This window comes from Hippopotamus amphibius, chromosome 2, assembly GCF_030028045.1.
Source record: "Hippopotamus amphibius kiboko isolate mHipAmp2 chromosome 2, mHipAmp2.hap2, whole genome shotgun sequence".
NCBI classification, from domain to species: Eukaryota; Metazoa; Chordata; class Mammalia; order Artiodactyla; family Hippopotamidae; genus Hippopotamus; species Hippopotamus amphibius.
Window position 1 is genome coordinate 43,801,772 of NC_080187.1, and position 15,879 is coordinate 43,817,650.

General features: G+C 41.0%; 2 protein-coding genes across 4 annotated transcripts in view; both read left to right on the forward strand.

Annotated features, from left to right (window-relative positions):
- GNA14 (G protein subunit alpha 14) overlaps positions 1–15,879 on the forward strand; it is a 191,942-nt gene that overhangs the window by 37,992 nt on the left and 138,071 nt on the right. For 2 of the 3 annotated variants that reach the window (XR_009051213.1, XM_057720470.1), the window contains exon 2: positions 7,763–7,807. The exons of the other annotated variant lie outside the window; for it this stretch is intronic. Coding sequence is in view for 1 of the 2 variants with exons in the window: in XM_057720470.1 (XP_057576453.1) it covers positions 7,763–7,807 (45 nt within the window). In the remaining variant the exon portion in view is untranslated. The remainder of the gene's footprint in view (positions 1–7,762; positions 7,808–15,879) is intronic. 3 annotated transcript variants of the gene reach the window in all.
- Positions 7,861–9,174, forward strand: LOC130844219 (HIG1 domain family member 1A, mitochondrial). The gene has a single exon (XM_057720475.1). The coding sequence runs from the start codon at positions 7,911–7,913 to the stop codon at positions 8,190–8,192; it is 282 nt and encodes a 93-aa protein (XP_057576458.1). The 5' UTR covers positions 7,861–7,910; the 3' UTR covers positions 8,193–9,174.

The following is a 15,879-nucleotide window of genomic DNA, read 5'->3' on the forward strand; positions in this document are numbered from 1 at the left end:
CGCAAGGGATGCCTGAACCCCAAGGTGATGCATTGAACCGAGAGTGTTCTTTGCTCTTCCAGGAACCCTGACTTCTGAGTAAAAAAAACCCAGCTCTCTCGGCTTGGTGTGAATAAAATTCCTAGGTCAAAGTCCAATGAATTGGCAATACTAACAGTTTAAAGCAGAGGCATTCAAGTAGCTTTGTTCTTAAAAGTCTCAGGGAAATAAAGTGGCCTGGCCTATCAGAAAGTTAGACTGTCCCCACAACTGATTATTATTATTATTTTGTACATGGACCATTTTTGAAGTTTTTGTTGAATTCCTTACAGTATTGCTTCTGGGTTTTTTTTTAAATTGATTATTGACTTGGCTGCATCAAGTCTTAGTTGTGGCACATGGGATCTTTGTTGTGGCATGCAGGATCTTTAGCTGTGGTGCGAGGGCTTCTCTCTAATTGCGGTGTGTGGGCTCCAGAGTGTGTAGGCTCAGTGGTTGCGGTACGTGAGCTTAGTTGCTCTGCGGCATGTGGGATCTTAGCTCCCCGACCAGAGATCGAACCCACGTCCCCTGCATTGGAAAGCAGATTATTAACCACTGGACCACCAGGGAAGTCCCTTTCTTCTGTTTTATGTCTTTGGTTTTTTGGCCACGAGGCATGTGGGATCTTAGCTCCCCAACCAGGGATTGAACCCACATCCCCTGCACTAGAAGGTAAAGTCCTAACCACTGGACCACCAGGAAGCACCTGCAACAATTGATTATTTGCTCACCAGGCCAGCAGGGCTTGTGGGAGATGCACCTGTGAAAACCAATGCCAGGTTTTGGTAAACTCACCTTAAAAGTTACTGAACTAAATAGATTCCTGGGGCATCCAAGTGTTCTGTGATTCCGAACTTGATTTTTTCAAATATGTTGCTGAGTCTGTATGAAAATGAAAAAAAAAAAAAAAAGAAAATGCCTTTGAAGGCTGCCTCCGACAGTGCTCTTTTTTGGCTCTGCTACCATTTTGGTTTTCTTAATGTGATTAACATGCAAACCCCCACCGCATTCCTGGGTGCTTTGAGGCAGTGGCTTAGAGGAAACTGCAGCCAATTTGAAGAACTGACCGTGACTCTAACAGCTCAGAGCAACACAGTAAGTGCTCCGTACATATTTGTGGAATGCAGAAAGCTGTTAATTCTGTCTGGGGACAGCAGAGGACTTCCTGGGGCTGAGGTGTTCTCTGACGCAGATTCAGGCTTGACAGCAGGAACGTGTTACCCCATAAAGAAGGGTGGTTACCAATTTTCGTGCTGTATGTGCTAAACTGTGCTCTAACTTGGATTTTTATATTTAATACACTTTCCTGACTCTGTGCTGTCTTATCCTTGCTTCTACGACCTCTGATTAAATGCTTTAGTTAAACTTTCCATAGTTTATTCCCATTTTTGTTTTCATCAGCCCTCAGACACTCATTAAGTATCTGTTTGTCTGGCTTCCTTGTTCCTCGGGAAAGCATTGTACCAAACATAAAATTCTTACATGTTTCCTTAGTCATTCTCCTGTCATGGCCAAGACCTCTCCAACTCCTGCTTGTTACTTTATGTTTCCCATTCATTCAAAATGCAATGCTGAAAAACAGAAAGCATTTTATTGCTTGAGGTTCTGTGGTTACAGGCAACAGACACCCTCTCACTTAAGCAAGTAAAGGAATTCATTGAAGGGACAGGGGTGTGATGGATAGAATAATGGCCTCCCAAAGTTGTTCACATCCCAGTTGCTGAAACCTGTCAATATGTTACCTTACATGGCAAAAGGGACTTTGCACATGGATTAAGGATCTTGAAATGGGGAGAGTAGCCTGGATTATCCAGATGGGCCCAGTGTAATCACAGGGGCCTTACAGAGGGCGGCGGCAACGTCAGAGTCAGAGAAGGAGATGTGGTGACAGAAGCAGGGATGGAGGGATGCCATTGCCGGAAGGAGGCCACAAGTCAAGGAAGGCAGTGGCCTCTAGAAGCTGGAAAAAGCACAGCGTGAATTCTTCTCTAGAGCCCACAGAAGAAATGCATACTTGTCAACCTTTTTGATTTTAGGACTTCTGACCTCTAGAATTCTGAGAGGATAAATTTGCGTGTGTGTGTGTTTATTGTGGTGAAGTTTACATAACATAAAATTAACCATTTTAAAATGAACAATTCAGTGGCATGTAGTTCATTTTCAAAGTTGCACAACCACTAATTTGTCTAGTTCCAAAACATTTTCATTGTACTTGAAGGAAACCTTGTCCCTACTCAGGAGATGCTTCTCATCCCTCTGTTCCCCTTCCCCCTGGTAACCACCAATCTGTGCTTTGCTCTATGGATTAATCTGTTATGGGCATTTCACATAAATGGCATCATATAATATGTGACCTTTTGTATCTTGCTTCTTTCACTTACCAGAATGTTTTTGAGGTTCGCCCATGTTGTAGCCCATCTCACCTTCATTTCTTTTTGTGGCTGAATAATATTCCATTGTGTGGATGTACCACAGTTGGTTTATCCATTCGTCTGTTGATGGACATTTGGGCTGTCTTGACCTTTTGGCTGTTGTGACTAGTGCTGCTATGAACATGCAAGTACATGTCTTTACTTGAGTACCTGTTTTTAAGTCTTTTGGATATAAACCAAGGATTGAAATTGCTGGGATTGAGTGGTAACTATATGTTTTTTGTTTTTCTTTTTCTTTTATTTTATTCAATTCATTTATTTATTGGCTGTGTTGGGTCTTCATTGCTGTGCTTTCTCTAGATGTGGTGAGCAGAGGCTACTTTTCATTGCCATGTGCGAGCTTCTCATTGTGGTGGCTTCTCCTGTTGCAGAGCATGGGCTCTAGGTGTGCAGGCTTCAGTAGTTGCAGCACATGGGCTCAGTAGTTGTGACACGCAGGCTCAGTGGCTCTGTGGCATGTGGGATCTTCCTGGACCAGGGATTGAACCTGTGTGCCCTGCATTGGCAGACAGATTCTTAACTACTGTGCCACCAGGGAAGTCCCCGTAACTATATGTTTAACTTTTAACTGCCAAACTATTTTCCTTAGCAACTGAATCATTCTATACTCCCATCAGCAATATACAAGTGTTCCTGTTTCTCCACATCCTTCTCAATGCTTATTGATTTCACTTTTCCTTTAAAAAAAAAAAAAACTATAGCTGTCCTAATGGGAATGAATGGTAGCTCACTGTGGTTTTGAGTTGCATTTCCTGATGAGTAATGATGTTGAACATCAGTTTTCCTGTGCTTGTTGACCATTTGTATGTCTTATTTGGAGAAATGTCTTTTCAAGTCCTTTGCCCATTTTTTAAATTTGGTTTTTGGTTTCCCCAAGTTGTGGAAAAGATGCTCTGGGATTTTGGGTCATAGGAATTAATGAGTAGTCTATTTGAGTCATTTCTTTTATGATGTATTTATTCAAATATCTTTCAATTCTTAGGCCCCTGATTTAAGAGGGGGAGAGTGGCTGGTATAACCTGAGGAATATTAAGTCCCCAGGTTGGTCAGAAGAAAGCGGACTTCCTTGATTGCTAGTACCACTAAGATAGCATGTAAACAAAATAGAAGTGCTGTTACCAGAAGAAAGGCGAGTGGATGCTGGAAAGGCAAAAACACAAGGGATCCACACAGGCATACAAAGTAGATAATACTACAGAAAAACAATCCAAAAAATCCTAATATGGTAGAGACTTTAAAGCTCTGATAGTCCAAGAGATAAATCTGGAATTATAAAATGGGAAAGATGTAGCAGAAGACAAGCACCAGTAAAAACAATATAGGGGATTTAGTGGCTAGACATCACAAGCTCCATCGTTATGGACAAACTAACTGGGAAAAGGAGGTGATGATCCTGTTTGTTCCGCACTGGTCATACCCCACATCAGATGAGCGTTTTGTGTCACTACCTTGAGGGTCAAAGTAGAGCATGTTCAGAGATGAGAGGCCAGGGCACTGGAATCATGCCATTGGAGTAACAGAGAAAATGGAATGTCCTTTTCTTGCCATTTCTTTCTCTTTTCCTTCCCCTTCACAGGTTTTTTTTTTTTTTTTTTTTTGAAATTCTTAATAATTTTTGAAGTGGCCTGCATTTTAAAAAATATTTATTTATTTGATTGTGCCAGCTCTTAGTTGTGGGCTCCTTAGCTGTGGCACGTGGGCTCCTTAGTTGTGACATGCAAACTCTTTGTTGCAACGTGCATGTGGAATCTAGTTCCCTGACCAGGGATTGGCTCCAGGCCCCCTGCATTGGGAGCATGGAGTCTTAATCACTGTACCACCAGGGAAGTCCCCTTGAACTTTTATTTTGTCCCGGGTCCCCAATTCCATAGCCGTCCTGCCTAGGGTATGATCTGGAACCCCAGTGCTGCAAGAACTGCCACTTTCAGTGAATCAGTCCCCTGCGTGGTGTAAACCTGAGTGCAGCCCCACTGCCCGCCTTGTCCTGTTACAGAGCAGATGACATCTGCTGGCTTCTCCTTAGAGATCATGTTTTCTATCCTAATTGACTCTAAGTGTTTCTGCCATGGTAGCAGACACTACTAGTTAGACTTTTTTTTAATAGAAACTTACTCTCTTTTTTTTAACAGACAATAAACAGCATATATTTAGAGTGTACAATTTGGTATCCCAATCTCCCAGTTAATCCCCCCCAACCCTCCCCGCTTTCCCCACTTGGTGTCCATGTGTTTGTTCTCTACACCTGTGTCTCATTTCTGCCTTGCATTTCCTCTTTCATAGCTGTTAGCATTTGCCTTATGTACTGTGGTGCTCCTATATTGGGTGCATATATATTTAAAATCATTATCTCCTCTTCTTGGATGGATCCCTTGATCTTTATGTAATGTCCTTTCTTGTCTCTTGTAACATTTTTTATTTTAAAATCTATTTTATCTGATAAGAATATCACTACTCCAGCTTTCTTTTGATTTCCATTTGCATGGAATATCTTTTTCCATCCCCTCACTTTCACTCTGTATGTGTCCCTAGGTCTGAAGTGGGTCTCTTGGAGACAGCATATATAGGGGTCTTGTTTTTGTATCCATTCACCCAGTCTGTGTCTTTTGGTTGGTGCATTTAGTCCATTTACATTCAAGGTCATTATCGACATGTATGTTCCTATTACCATGTTCTTAATTTTTTTGTTTTCGTTTATGTAGGTCCTTTTCTTCTCTTATGTTTCCCGCTTAGAGAAATTCCTTTAGCATTTGTTGTATGGCTGGTTTGGTGCTGCTGAATTCTCTTAGCTGTTGCTTGTTTGTAAAGCTTTTGATTTCTCCATCGAATCTGAATGAGATCCTTGCTGGGTAGAGTATTCTTGGTTGTAGGTTCTTCTCTTTCATCACTTGAAATATATTGTGTCACTCCCTTCTGGCTTGCAGAGTTTCTGCTGAGAAATCAGCTGTTACCCTTATGGGAGTTCCCTTGTATGTTATTTGTCATTTTTCCCTTGTTGCTTTTAATAACTTTTCTCTGTCTTTAATTTTTGTCAGTTTGACTACTATATGTCTTGGCATGTTTCTCCTTGGGTTTATCCTGCCTGGGACTCTCTGAGCTTCCTGGACTTGGGTAGCTATTTCCTTTCCCGTGTTAGGGAAGTTTTCAACTATAATCTCTTCCAATATTTTCTCAGGTCCTTCCTCTCTCTTCTCCTTCTGGGACCCCTATAATGCGAATGTTGGCGTGTTTAACATTGTCCTAGAGGTATCTTAGACTGTCTTCAGTTCTTTTCATTCTTTTTTCCTTATTCTTTTCCGCACCAGTGATTATCACCATTCTGTCTTCCGGGTCACTTATTCTCCTTTCTGCCTCAGTTAATCTGCTATTGGTTCCTTCTAGTGTATTTTTCATTTCAGTTATTGTGTTGCTTATCTCTGTTTGTTTGCTCTTTAATTCTTCTAGGTCTTTGGTAAACTTTTCAATCTTTGCATCCAGTCTTTTTTCAAAGTCCTGGATCATCTTCACCATCATTATTCTGAATTCTCTTTCTGGAAGGGTGCCTATCTCCCCTTCATTTAGTTGTTTTTCTGGGGTTTTATTCTGTCCCTTCATCTGGTACAAAGGCTTCTGCTTTTTCCTTTTCTCTATCTTTCTGTGGCTGTGGTTTTCAGTTCCACAAGACGAAATACTGCTGATACTGCTTGATCCTGCTGTCTGTCCTCTTGTGGAGGAAGCTGTCTAGGAGGCTCGTGCATGCTTCCTGATGAGAGGGACCCCCTTCACAGGTTTTAACTTTGTGTTGACTCTGACTTCATGACCTATGAACCTTGCTCTTTCTTTCCTGCCTCTCTTTGATTAATTTTATTAATTATTATTAATTTTATTAATGAATTATGACTGCAGTTTTAGGTTTTATCCTACCCATGGTGGGTAGAACAAATTAATGGTTCATGGTCCAAATGTGCCTTGAAGTCTTGGAGAGTTCAAGTGTGTGTGTGTGCGCGTGCGCGCGTGCGCGTGCGCGCGTGCACCTGTTTAAACATTGTGTAATATCCAATAAAATTTGAGATATATTTTTCCCTTGAGATATCATAAAATCTGGCAACTCTGGGTTTGCATGCCCATATGGGCAAAGAATAGAAGGAATAGAAGACATGCATTCTCTATGCTGCCATATCTCTACTAATCCTTATTACTTTTTTTTTAAATGACACTATAAGGTCTTTTTTTTTTTAAATAAATTTATTTTATTTATTTATTGGCTGTGTTGGGTCTTATTTGCTGCACGTGGGCTTCCTCTAGTTGCTACAAGTCGGGGCTACTCTTCATTGTGGTGCGTGGGCTCCACATTGCAGTGGCTTCTCTTGTTGCGGAGCTTGGGCTCTAGGCCTGTGGGCTTCAATAGTTGCAGCACACAGTCTCAATAGTTGTGGCTCATGGGCTCTAGAGCACAGGCTCAGTAGTTGTGGTGCACGGGCTTAGTTGCTCCATGGCATGTGGTATGTTCCTGGGACAGGGATTGAACCCATGTCCCCTGCATTGGCAGGTGGATTCTTAACAACTGTGCCACCTAGGAAGTCCCTCATTACTTCTTAATGCTAAGACCTAGAGTCAGTTTCCACTTATCATCACATTTGTACTTTGTGTGTGTTTTTAAAAACACTCTTTTCTCTTTATGATTTTGTGATCCCTTCCTGACTGTTGTGGGCATTTGAGTTTGGGATTATTGGCTTTTCCTACTGCTATTTCATCTGAAACATAGGTTAGAGTAGAGGGTCGAGGGGAGCACAGCACCAGAGACAAGGTGGTATGAGGGCGGGGATTAGCCAAAGGATGCCAGGATGTTTATTTCCATGGTACAGAGGAGGCTGGCTGATAGTATAGAGCAGCAGTGTCCAAATCTTGATTGTACACCTCATCAGAAAAAAAATATTTCCATATGTATGCCTCAAAGTAGGAATTATCACTTAAAAATTATATGTATATAGTCCTGTTATTTCCAGATGCAATATACTCTCAAGGTCATAATTAAAGAAGACTATAAGTCCATATTCCAAATAATCTTCATTATAATTTTGGATTTCTGGCCCAACTTCTTGGTTGGCAGATGTAGATTCTTAATGGCATCTTCAATTAGCAGTTTCTTGGCATTATTTAAGCCTCATACATTTTGTGAGGGTCAGTTTAATTGAAACTAGATAATGCATTCCGTAAGTTCTGTAACGTATACATTTTGGCATATAGCAATGAGCTGAATGGGAATGAACAAGTTGGTTCACCTCTGTTAACCCTGTCTGAATTGCAGAATTTTCTTTCCACCCTTTTCTTAGGATTCCTTTCATTCATCCTGATGGGAGGCCATCTGACAGATGAAGGTAACTGTGTTTAGATTTTAAAATTTTAGATAAAACTAACATAAATAAGAAGCCGGTTGCAGCCTGAGACGTCTGGTAGTTGTCAGAAAATTCTTCAATCACTATGTCAAGCGACACAGATGTTTCTCTTTCTTCATATGATGAAGATCAGGGCTCTAAACTTATCCGAAAAGCTAGAGAGGCACCATTTGTCCCCATTGGAATGGCAGGTTTTGCAGCAATCGTTGCATATGGATTATATAAGTTAAAGAACAGGGGAAATACTAAAATGTCTGTTCACCTGATCCACATGCGCGTGGCAGCCCAAGGCTTTGTTGTGGGAGCAATGACTCTTGGTATGGGCTATTCCATGTATCGAGAATTCTGGGCAAAACCTAAACCTTAGAAGAGGAGATGCTGTCTTGTTCTTGTTGGTGGTGCTTGCTTTAGTTAGACATCTCACATTGAGGTTATATGTTTATGTTGAAAATAAATTGTTTGGGTCAGACAATTACATGGGAATTTGAATACTGGCTTCCTTTCTTGCAGACTTGATTTGCCTGGTGACCAGGTTACTGGTGACCAAGTTCACTAGCTAGGTCATTCAGGGGAGTCGGATTAGCGCAAAAGAAACATGTCACTTTTAAATGCACCTGATAGTGGTACAATGTCCACCTTCTTACGAAATTAGTTCTAAATAGGACAACGTGCCAATCCTGACAATGCTCCCAGTTGCTGCAGAATATCATATGCTTTTGATGTAATGTAGGAATCCTCTTTACCCCAGTTAATTTAACTTTCTGACTGACTTGTGGACTGACTACTGTTTTAAGGACTGGCTGGCTCTCGAGGAACCCTTTCAGAACAGTGCATGGAATACAACAGTATAAACCTCCTGGCAATATGTGTGTGTGTTTAAACCAAACCTAAAAAAAGCTGGTAACAGAGCTGCTTTGAAGTAGTATTTATTTCAGAATCATAGTTGTAAACATGAGAATAACTTAATTGTAGATCCCTGTTTAGCTCTTTTGTAATTGTAGAATTATATTTTGCGGCTGTTATATTAGAGTAATTTTTAAATGTCATTTTGAAATGGAAGTTTATATTTAAGTGCTAATGGAAAGGTAAATGAAGAACACTTTTTAAATGTGTGCAGTATGTTTGTTTTCTCTATAAGAATCATAAATGTTTAAATGAGTTGCCTATAATGGAAGTGATTTATGAGCAAGCTGGTTTGGTCAGATATTATACAGACTTTGGTATACTACAGAATGCTTTGTCGTACTTGTGAAATTCTCTTGTCTAACCTGAACTTACATTCCATGGTGATAACATGGTAAATGTAGTGATATTAAAGTAAGTGAACACAAAAAAAAAAAAAAAAAAAAAAAAAAAAAAAAAAAAAACTAACATAAATAGAATTCTGATACTTTCTTCCTGTGGATCAATGGAGCATCTTGTTTGTCCCCTGCATGACCCACTTTGGGTTTATTGATGGGAGGGGTGGAGCCTTATTACTCAATGAGTGGTCCCCAGAACAGCACTGGCATCACCTGGGAGCAAGTTAGAAATTAGCAAGTTAGACTCTCAGACTGCCCTCTCACACAGATCTACTGAGTCAGTATCTGCATTTTAACAAGAATCCTGGGTGATTTGTATGCACAGACAAGTTTTAGAAACATTAATTAATGGGACCACCAAGGATCCGTGTGTGCAGGGGGTGGGGGGATGTTAGAGGGCAGGAGGCATGAAAAGGAGATAATAGGATCTCATCATAGTCTTTATAGATGCTAGACACAGTAGTTAGGATGTTCAGCCTCTTCCCAGACCCACACTCAGAAGTGGGTCAGTAGAACATACTTCCCAAGATAGTCTACAGATTCAGTGCAATCCCTATCGAGTTACCAATGGCATTTTTCACAGAACTAGAGCAAATAATTGTTAAATTTCATTGGAAACACAGAAGTCCCTGAATAGCCAAAACAATTTTGAGAAAGAAGAATGGAGCTGGAGGAATCACACTCTATGACTTCATACTATACCACAAAGCCGCAGTCACAAAAACAGTATGATACCAGCACAAAAACAGAGGCATAGATCGATGGAATAGGATAGAAAGCCCAGAAATAAACCCATAGTCAGTTAATCTATGACAAAGTAGGCAAGAATATACAATGGAGAAAAGACAATCTCTTCAATAAGTGGTGCTGGGAAAAGCACCATACAAAAGAATGAAATTAGAACATTCTCTAATATCATACACAGAAATAAACTCAAAATTGTAATTGTTAGACTGGATTCTCTAAAACTTCTGAAGGAAGGCATTGGCAGAACACTCTGACATAATTCACAGCAATATCTTTTTGGATCTGTCTCCAAGTGTAATGGAAATAAAAACAGAAATAAACAAATGGGACCTAATTAAAGCCTTTGCAAGGCAAAGGAAACCATAAACAAAACAAAAAGACAACCTACAGAATGGGAGAAAATATTTGCAAATGAAGCTACCGAGAAGGGATTAATCTCCAAAATATATAAACAGCTCATACAGCTCAATATCAAAAAAACAAAAACAAAAACCAACCCAGTCAAAAGATCGGCAGAAAACCTAAGTAGACATTTCTCCAAAGAGTACATACAGGTGGCCAAAAGGCACATGAAAAGATGCTCAACATCACTAGAAATGCAAATTAAAACTACAATGAGATACCTCACACCAGTCAGAATGGCCATCATTAAAAAGTCTACAAATAATAAATGCTGGAGAGGGTATGGAGAAAAGGAACCCTCTGACACTGTTGGTGGGAATGCACGTTGGTGCAGCCACTATGGAGAACAGTATGGAGGTTCCTTAAAAAAACTAGAAATAGAGCTACCATATGACCCAGCAATCCCACTCCTAGGCATATGTCTGGAGGAAGCCACAACTTGAAAAGATACAGTCACCCCAGTGTTCATTGCAGCACTAATTACAATTGTCAAGACATGAAAGCACCTAAATATCCATCGACAGATGAATGGATAAAGAAGTGTGTGTGTGTATTTACACACACACACACACACACACAATGGGATACTACTCAGCCGTAAAAAGAATGAAATAATGCCATTTGCAGCAACATAGATAGGCCTAGAGATTATCATACTAAGTGAAGTAAGTCAGACAGACAAAGACAAATATCCTATGATATCACTTATTTGTGGAATCTAAAAAATGATGCAAATGAACTTATTAACAAAACAGAAATAGAATCACAGACATAGAAAACAAACTTACAGTTACCAAAGGAGAAAAGTGGGGAAAGGGATACATTAAGAATTTTGAAGTAACACATACACATTCCTGTATATAGCACAGATAAACAGGGAACTATGTGCAATACCTTATAATAACCTATATGGGAAAAGAATCTGAAAAGGAATGGATATATGTATATGTATAACTGAATCACTTTGCTGTATACCTGAAACTAATACAACATTGGAAATCAACTATGCTTCAATTAAAAAATTAAAAAAAACATTTTTGAAAAGTGGGTCAGTTGGAGCCACATAGAACTGAAAAGAGTTTTTAAAATCTTCAACTCCTCAACCAACATGAAGATAAAGCAAAAACAATGAAAATCCCTAACAAGAGTTTACTGGAATTTCATGAACTTACAGAGAAAGCATTTGTGTTGGAATCTGGAGTCAGAGGAGCCCCGATCCCTCGAATGGGTTTGTTGTTGTTGTTGCTGCTGCCAAAGCTTCCACATTTCCCAGCTGCCTGCAATTTATCTGCCTTCTTAGCTGAAGGGCTAATGACCTCAGGAGTTCACTTAATGCTTTGTCTCCCTTGGTTGTTTTCTTTCTTCCTGTCCCTCCAAACTTGAACTCAATGTTTAAGGCCTTATCTCCTTTTCCTGAGCAGATTCAAAACACAAAGGCTTTGCTGTCTCTTACTTTGTTTGGGGATTAGGCCAGTTGGAGATGAGGTAAAGCTCTTGCTTATCCCAAGACACCTCGGCCTTGCACCGGTCAAAGTGTGGGGAAATCTCTGTACATCCTTTTATATGCAGTGTGACCGAAACACATTTCAGATGCCAGTCCTGCAGAAATCAGTGGGGAACCTGATTTGACATAGCTGGGTAGAGGTGTGAAAACCCAGCCCTACCACGCAGACTGGGGTTTCCATCCACTGCAACCCATGGTTTTGAACACCTCCTGGAGACTTCTCAGTGCCCTGAGATACAAACATGAGCAAGGCCAGGCCTATGACCTTATGGAGCTCAACATCTTGTGGCAAATATGGATATGTAAACAGATTTCAGCCTCCACAGATACCTTATACAACAACTGAAATATGTTGGAAGTGTCAAGTGATAAGAATGAGGTGAATGATTATATTTTATGGCAGCTGAGTTGATGGGGCAAAGAGGATTATGTCTGAGAAGTTGAATAATATTTGTCAGATGGATTGGAGAGAAGAAAAATTCAGATAGATACAAAGCTTACACAGAATGGATATGCGAATTGGCATTGAGCGTTGGCTGACTGCAAAGCCAAGGGGATGGACAGGATCTCAGAAGAGGCAGATGGACAGTAATTCAGGACGCTGGATGTTATCCTGATGGACGGGGTCTCCTAAACCAAGGTTTATATGTCTGGAATGCAAAGTGGTGGGGGAGGGGGAAATTCGTGAGCCAAGAAGGAGGGGGAAATGTTGGTAAAATTGTAGAGAGCAGTGATGAAGGCGGGAATATTAGTGGGTGAGTGACTGACCACAGTGGAGGAAAAGTGCAGCATGGAGGGCCTGCTGAGACTGTAAACTATATAACTGAATAGCAGCACACATCTCAAATACACAGTACCTGCTTTGGGGCTTACACGTGCAGAGTAGGATTAATTCAGGGTTGGAAGCTTTGGGTGCCTTGGGTGGAGAAACACTGGAAGGTGAAAGTAAAGTGTTGGTGAAAGGGAGTTAAAATGATAGGACATGTGATCCAAGCTGTGTAGAAAAGAAACTGAAGCCAGGAGGGAAAATAATTTGAGGAACAATGAGGGCTTCAAGGAACCCAAGGTATAGGTGAACTTTAAGCAGTTGAGTTGATCTGAAGTTGTGGTCAGAGAGTAGGATGTAGAATTGACCATTTCACAAGTGGAAGGTTCCCGTTGGGGTCCCAGATTTTTCCTGTACCTCTTCTTCTATGAATTAAACTTAACCTGTCCCCTGTGAATTTAAGGTGGCAGGTTGTAACAAGCATACACAGGAATGTGGGGTCAAGGCTGTTTCTTCTGGAGATTCAGGAACCCAGAGGCCTAAGGATTCTCTGACTGGGCCAAACTATGGCAACAGCTTCCTGTCACTCGAGATTCAACTTCAGTGACCTGCTTTGTTCATCAAGTGTTTATTTCCTAAAAGAGAGAATCTTGTTGGATTGATTTTTGTCAATACCCAAGCCAAAGTTTTTTGCAGCAAATATCCTCTGAAAGCAGACCTCCCTTATGTTTGACCAACCTGTAGTTGTCTGCAACTAGGTTCTGGGTCCAGGGCAATCCTTTGTGGCAGAAAATACTTTATAGCAGTTGATATGCACAGGCACATTGACTCGTGTTATTCACAACCTCATGAAGTGGGTACTGTTATTAACTTCACTTTACTTGCGAGGGAACTGAGGCACAGAGAGGTTCAATAACTGCCACGTGTACATAGTCTGGAAATGGCAGTGCCAGCTTACCTGGCCATGGAGTCTATGCTCTCAACTTCTCTAGGTACTGCATCTGAAGAGAAATGATTCCAAGCATGTTTTTTGAAAGGTGACTGCAGGTTTCGTGGTTTCCTCCCACAGCCTCTCATGGCTTAGCACACAACTAAGGTCTTCTTGGGGTCCCTGTAATACAGGTCCTTCTGGTCCCCGACCCCCACCCCAGTGAAGCCTGTGAGAACTGCAGGTGGATCTACTTATCTGGGGGTGACGTAATTTATCATTCAAGCTGGGATGGTCTGAGAGTGAATGGGAGCATTATTAATAGTTATGCCAGCCCCACAGGCACAAACTAGGACTATTTGGGGCAAAGCAGCACATATGGTCACTCTAGTTATATATTATATATTACATGAGAGTTGAAAGAAGCCATAAGTGGACCCACAATATTTCCATTCTGCCAGAAGAAGACAGAATTTCCAAATCCCAAATTCCAAAAGGCCTAGTTCATAATAGGTGCATAATAGATTTTGAGTGAATAAATGACTAGGTTTTGGTATGTCCCAAAGAGGTGTGTGGAGGAGGACAGAAATACATCGCCAGGAGCAAGGAGTGGTCAGAGCTAAGAAGTGCCAACGGGCCACTCCTAGCAATAACTTCTGTCCAGACACTTTGCAGCTGAACAAGCTAGTACTTGCTATTGACCTAAAGAAATGAGTCAGCAGGCCCAAAGAAAACTTATTAAATCCCATTTTTGCATCTCTCTGTGAGACTGTCATTAAAATATCAGTATCTGGAGGAGAACTTGGGGTCTACTCAGCATTTCCTGCTGTAAAACAACCATAAATAGCTAAAAGAGGAATAATAGGTCTTTGAAAAGCCCAAGACCAGGAACTGCAGGCTTCAAGATTTCCTCTGAATTTGCAAAGCGAACATCACTTTGCAAAACTGGAAAGACTTGATTCTTGAGAAATTGAAAGAATGTGCCCACTGAGCAGACATGAAACAAGCAATTGGTCTCTGATTCCAGGTCTTTGTTCTTCTCTGTTGTTGGGGGAAGGACTTGGGACACCCCACTTCCTGGAGCTTCTAGTTCCTGTAGTGTTGGGGTTTGGGTGAAGGGTCTCAGTATGTGAGAGGGAGCAAGTCGTTCACTTTGGCACAAAGCATTCTCACCTGATGACAGTGGTCATCGCCACCTGCTCTGCTCCTTTGCACTCAGCTGTACCCAGCCTTTGAGTGAAGACCCCTAATTTGTTCAGGGTGCCTGAGGGTTAGCCACATAGTCTGATATCCCAACATTATAGGAGTGGCAGAGGGTGGGACTAATGACCAGATCTTAGTGATCCTGGTTAGAGACAGCCTATACCATCTGGGCATCTCACTCCCAGCCTCCCAGGGCTGGATTCCCAAAGAATAGGATAGAAACAGTGACCTGGCAGTTGCCCCAGACATCATGACTAGTGTCACTTTATAGTCTGAGATAAGGACCACTGTGTTCTCTAGGTCCATGAGGCTTTCTTTGAGATGAGTCAGTTTGGAAGAATTTGTTATTTATGAAAACGATGGATCTCTAATTTTACTGGAGTATTTTAGATGGATGTATAGTCTCTGCCCCTCTCACCCAATTCTCCCTTTTCTGGTAATGAATCCTCTTTGTGTTTGAAGCCTTTTTCTTTATAAGGACAAAATTTGTGCAGAAATGAGGCCCTTGAGGATTTCAGCTAAACTACAATATGGGAAGGGTAAGGTTTTAAGTGAGATAAGTGTTGGAAAAACAGTCTTCCTGTTCAAACTGAGAATCTAGATATACTTTCGTAAAAATACTTTTTTCAGTCTCATTTAATTTAAAAAATTTTTGCTTTAATGGTGAAACAGATAGGTATGGTTTCAAGAGGCTCTGAGGAGCCCGGTCCTTTCTGTCTCAGCACAGAAAGAATTCAGCGAGAGGCAAGTGATAGATAAGAAGTGATTTGTTAGAATAGGACATTTGTGAGGCTTACAAGCGGGCAGGCAAGAGGGTGCCATCTGGAGAACTTAGTGGGCTACAGTTTTATAATCAAAGGAAAAGTGGGGAGGGGGAAAGGATTTTCTTTGTTTTTCTTGAGTTGATGTCATGCTTCCATCATTAGCTCCTCCTCCAGGTTGGGCAGGAGAGTTTTTTATCCCTATGTGGTCAAACCAGGACTGTAAAAATTATTTCAGGTCTGTGTACAGTGAACACTTTTCCATAAATTATTGTTTTTTTATGTGTGCAGAGAGCGTGTCCTAGGGATCATTAACTTACTGACCTCAACTGGGCAGGATGTGAGTCTCATGCCACCATTGTTTTATTGTTTGGGGCATGTCTCATGCTTCTGTTGCATGGTTTTGTGGTTAAGCAAGCCTGCTTTCTTGAGTGATCATTAG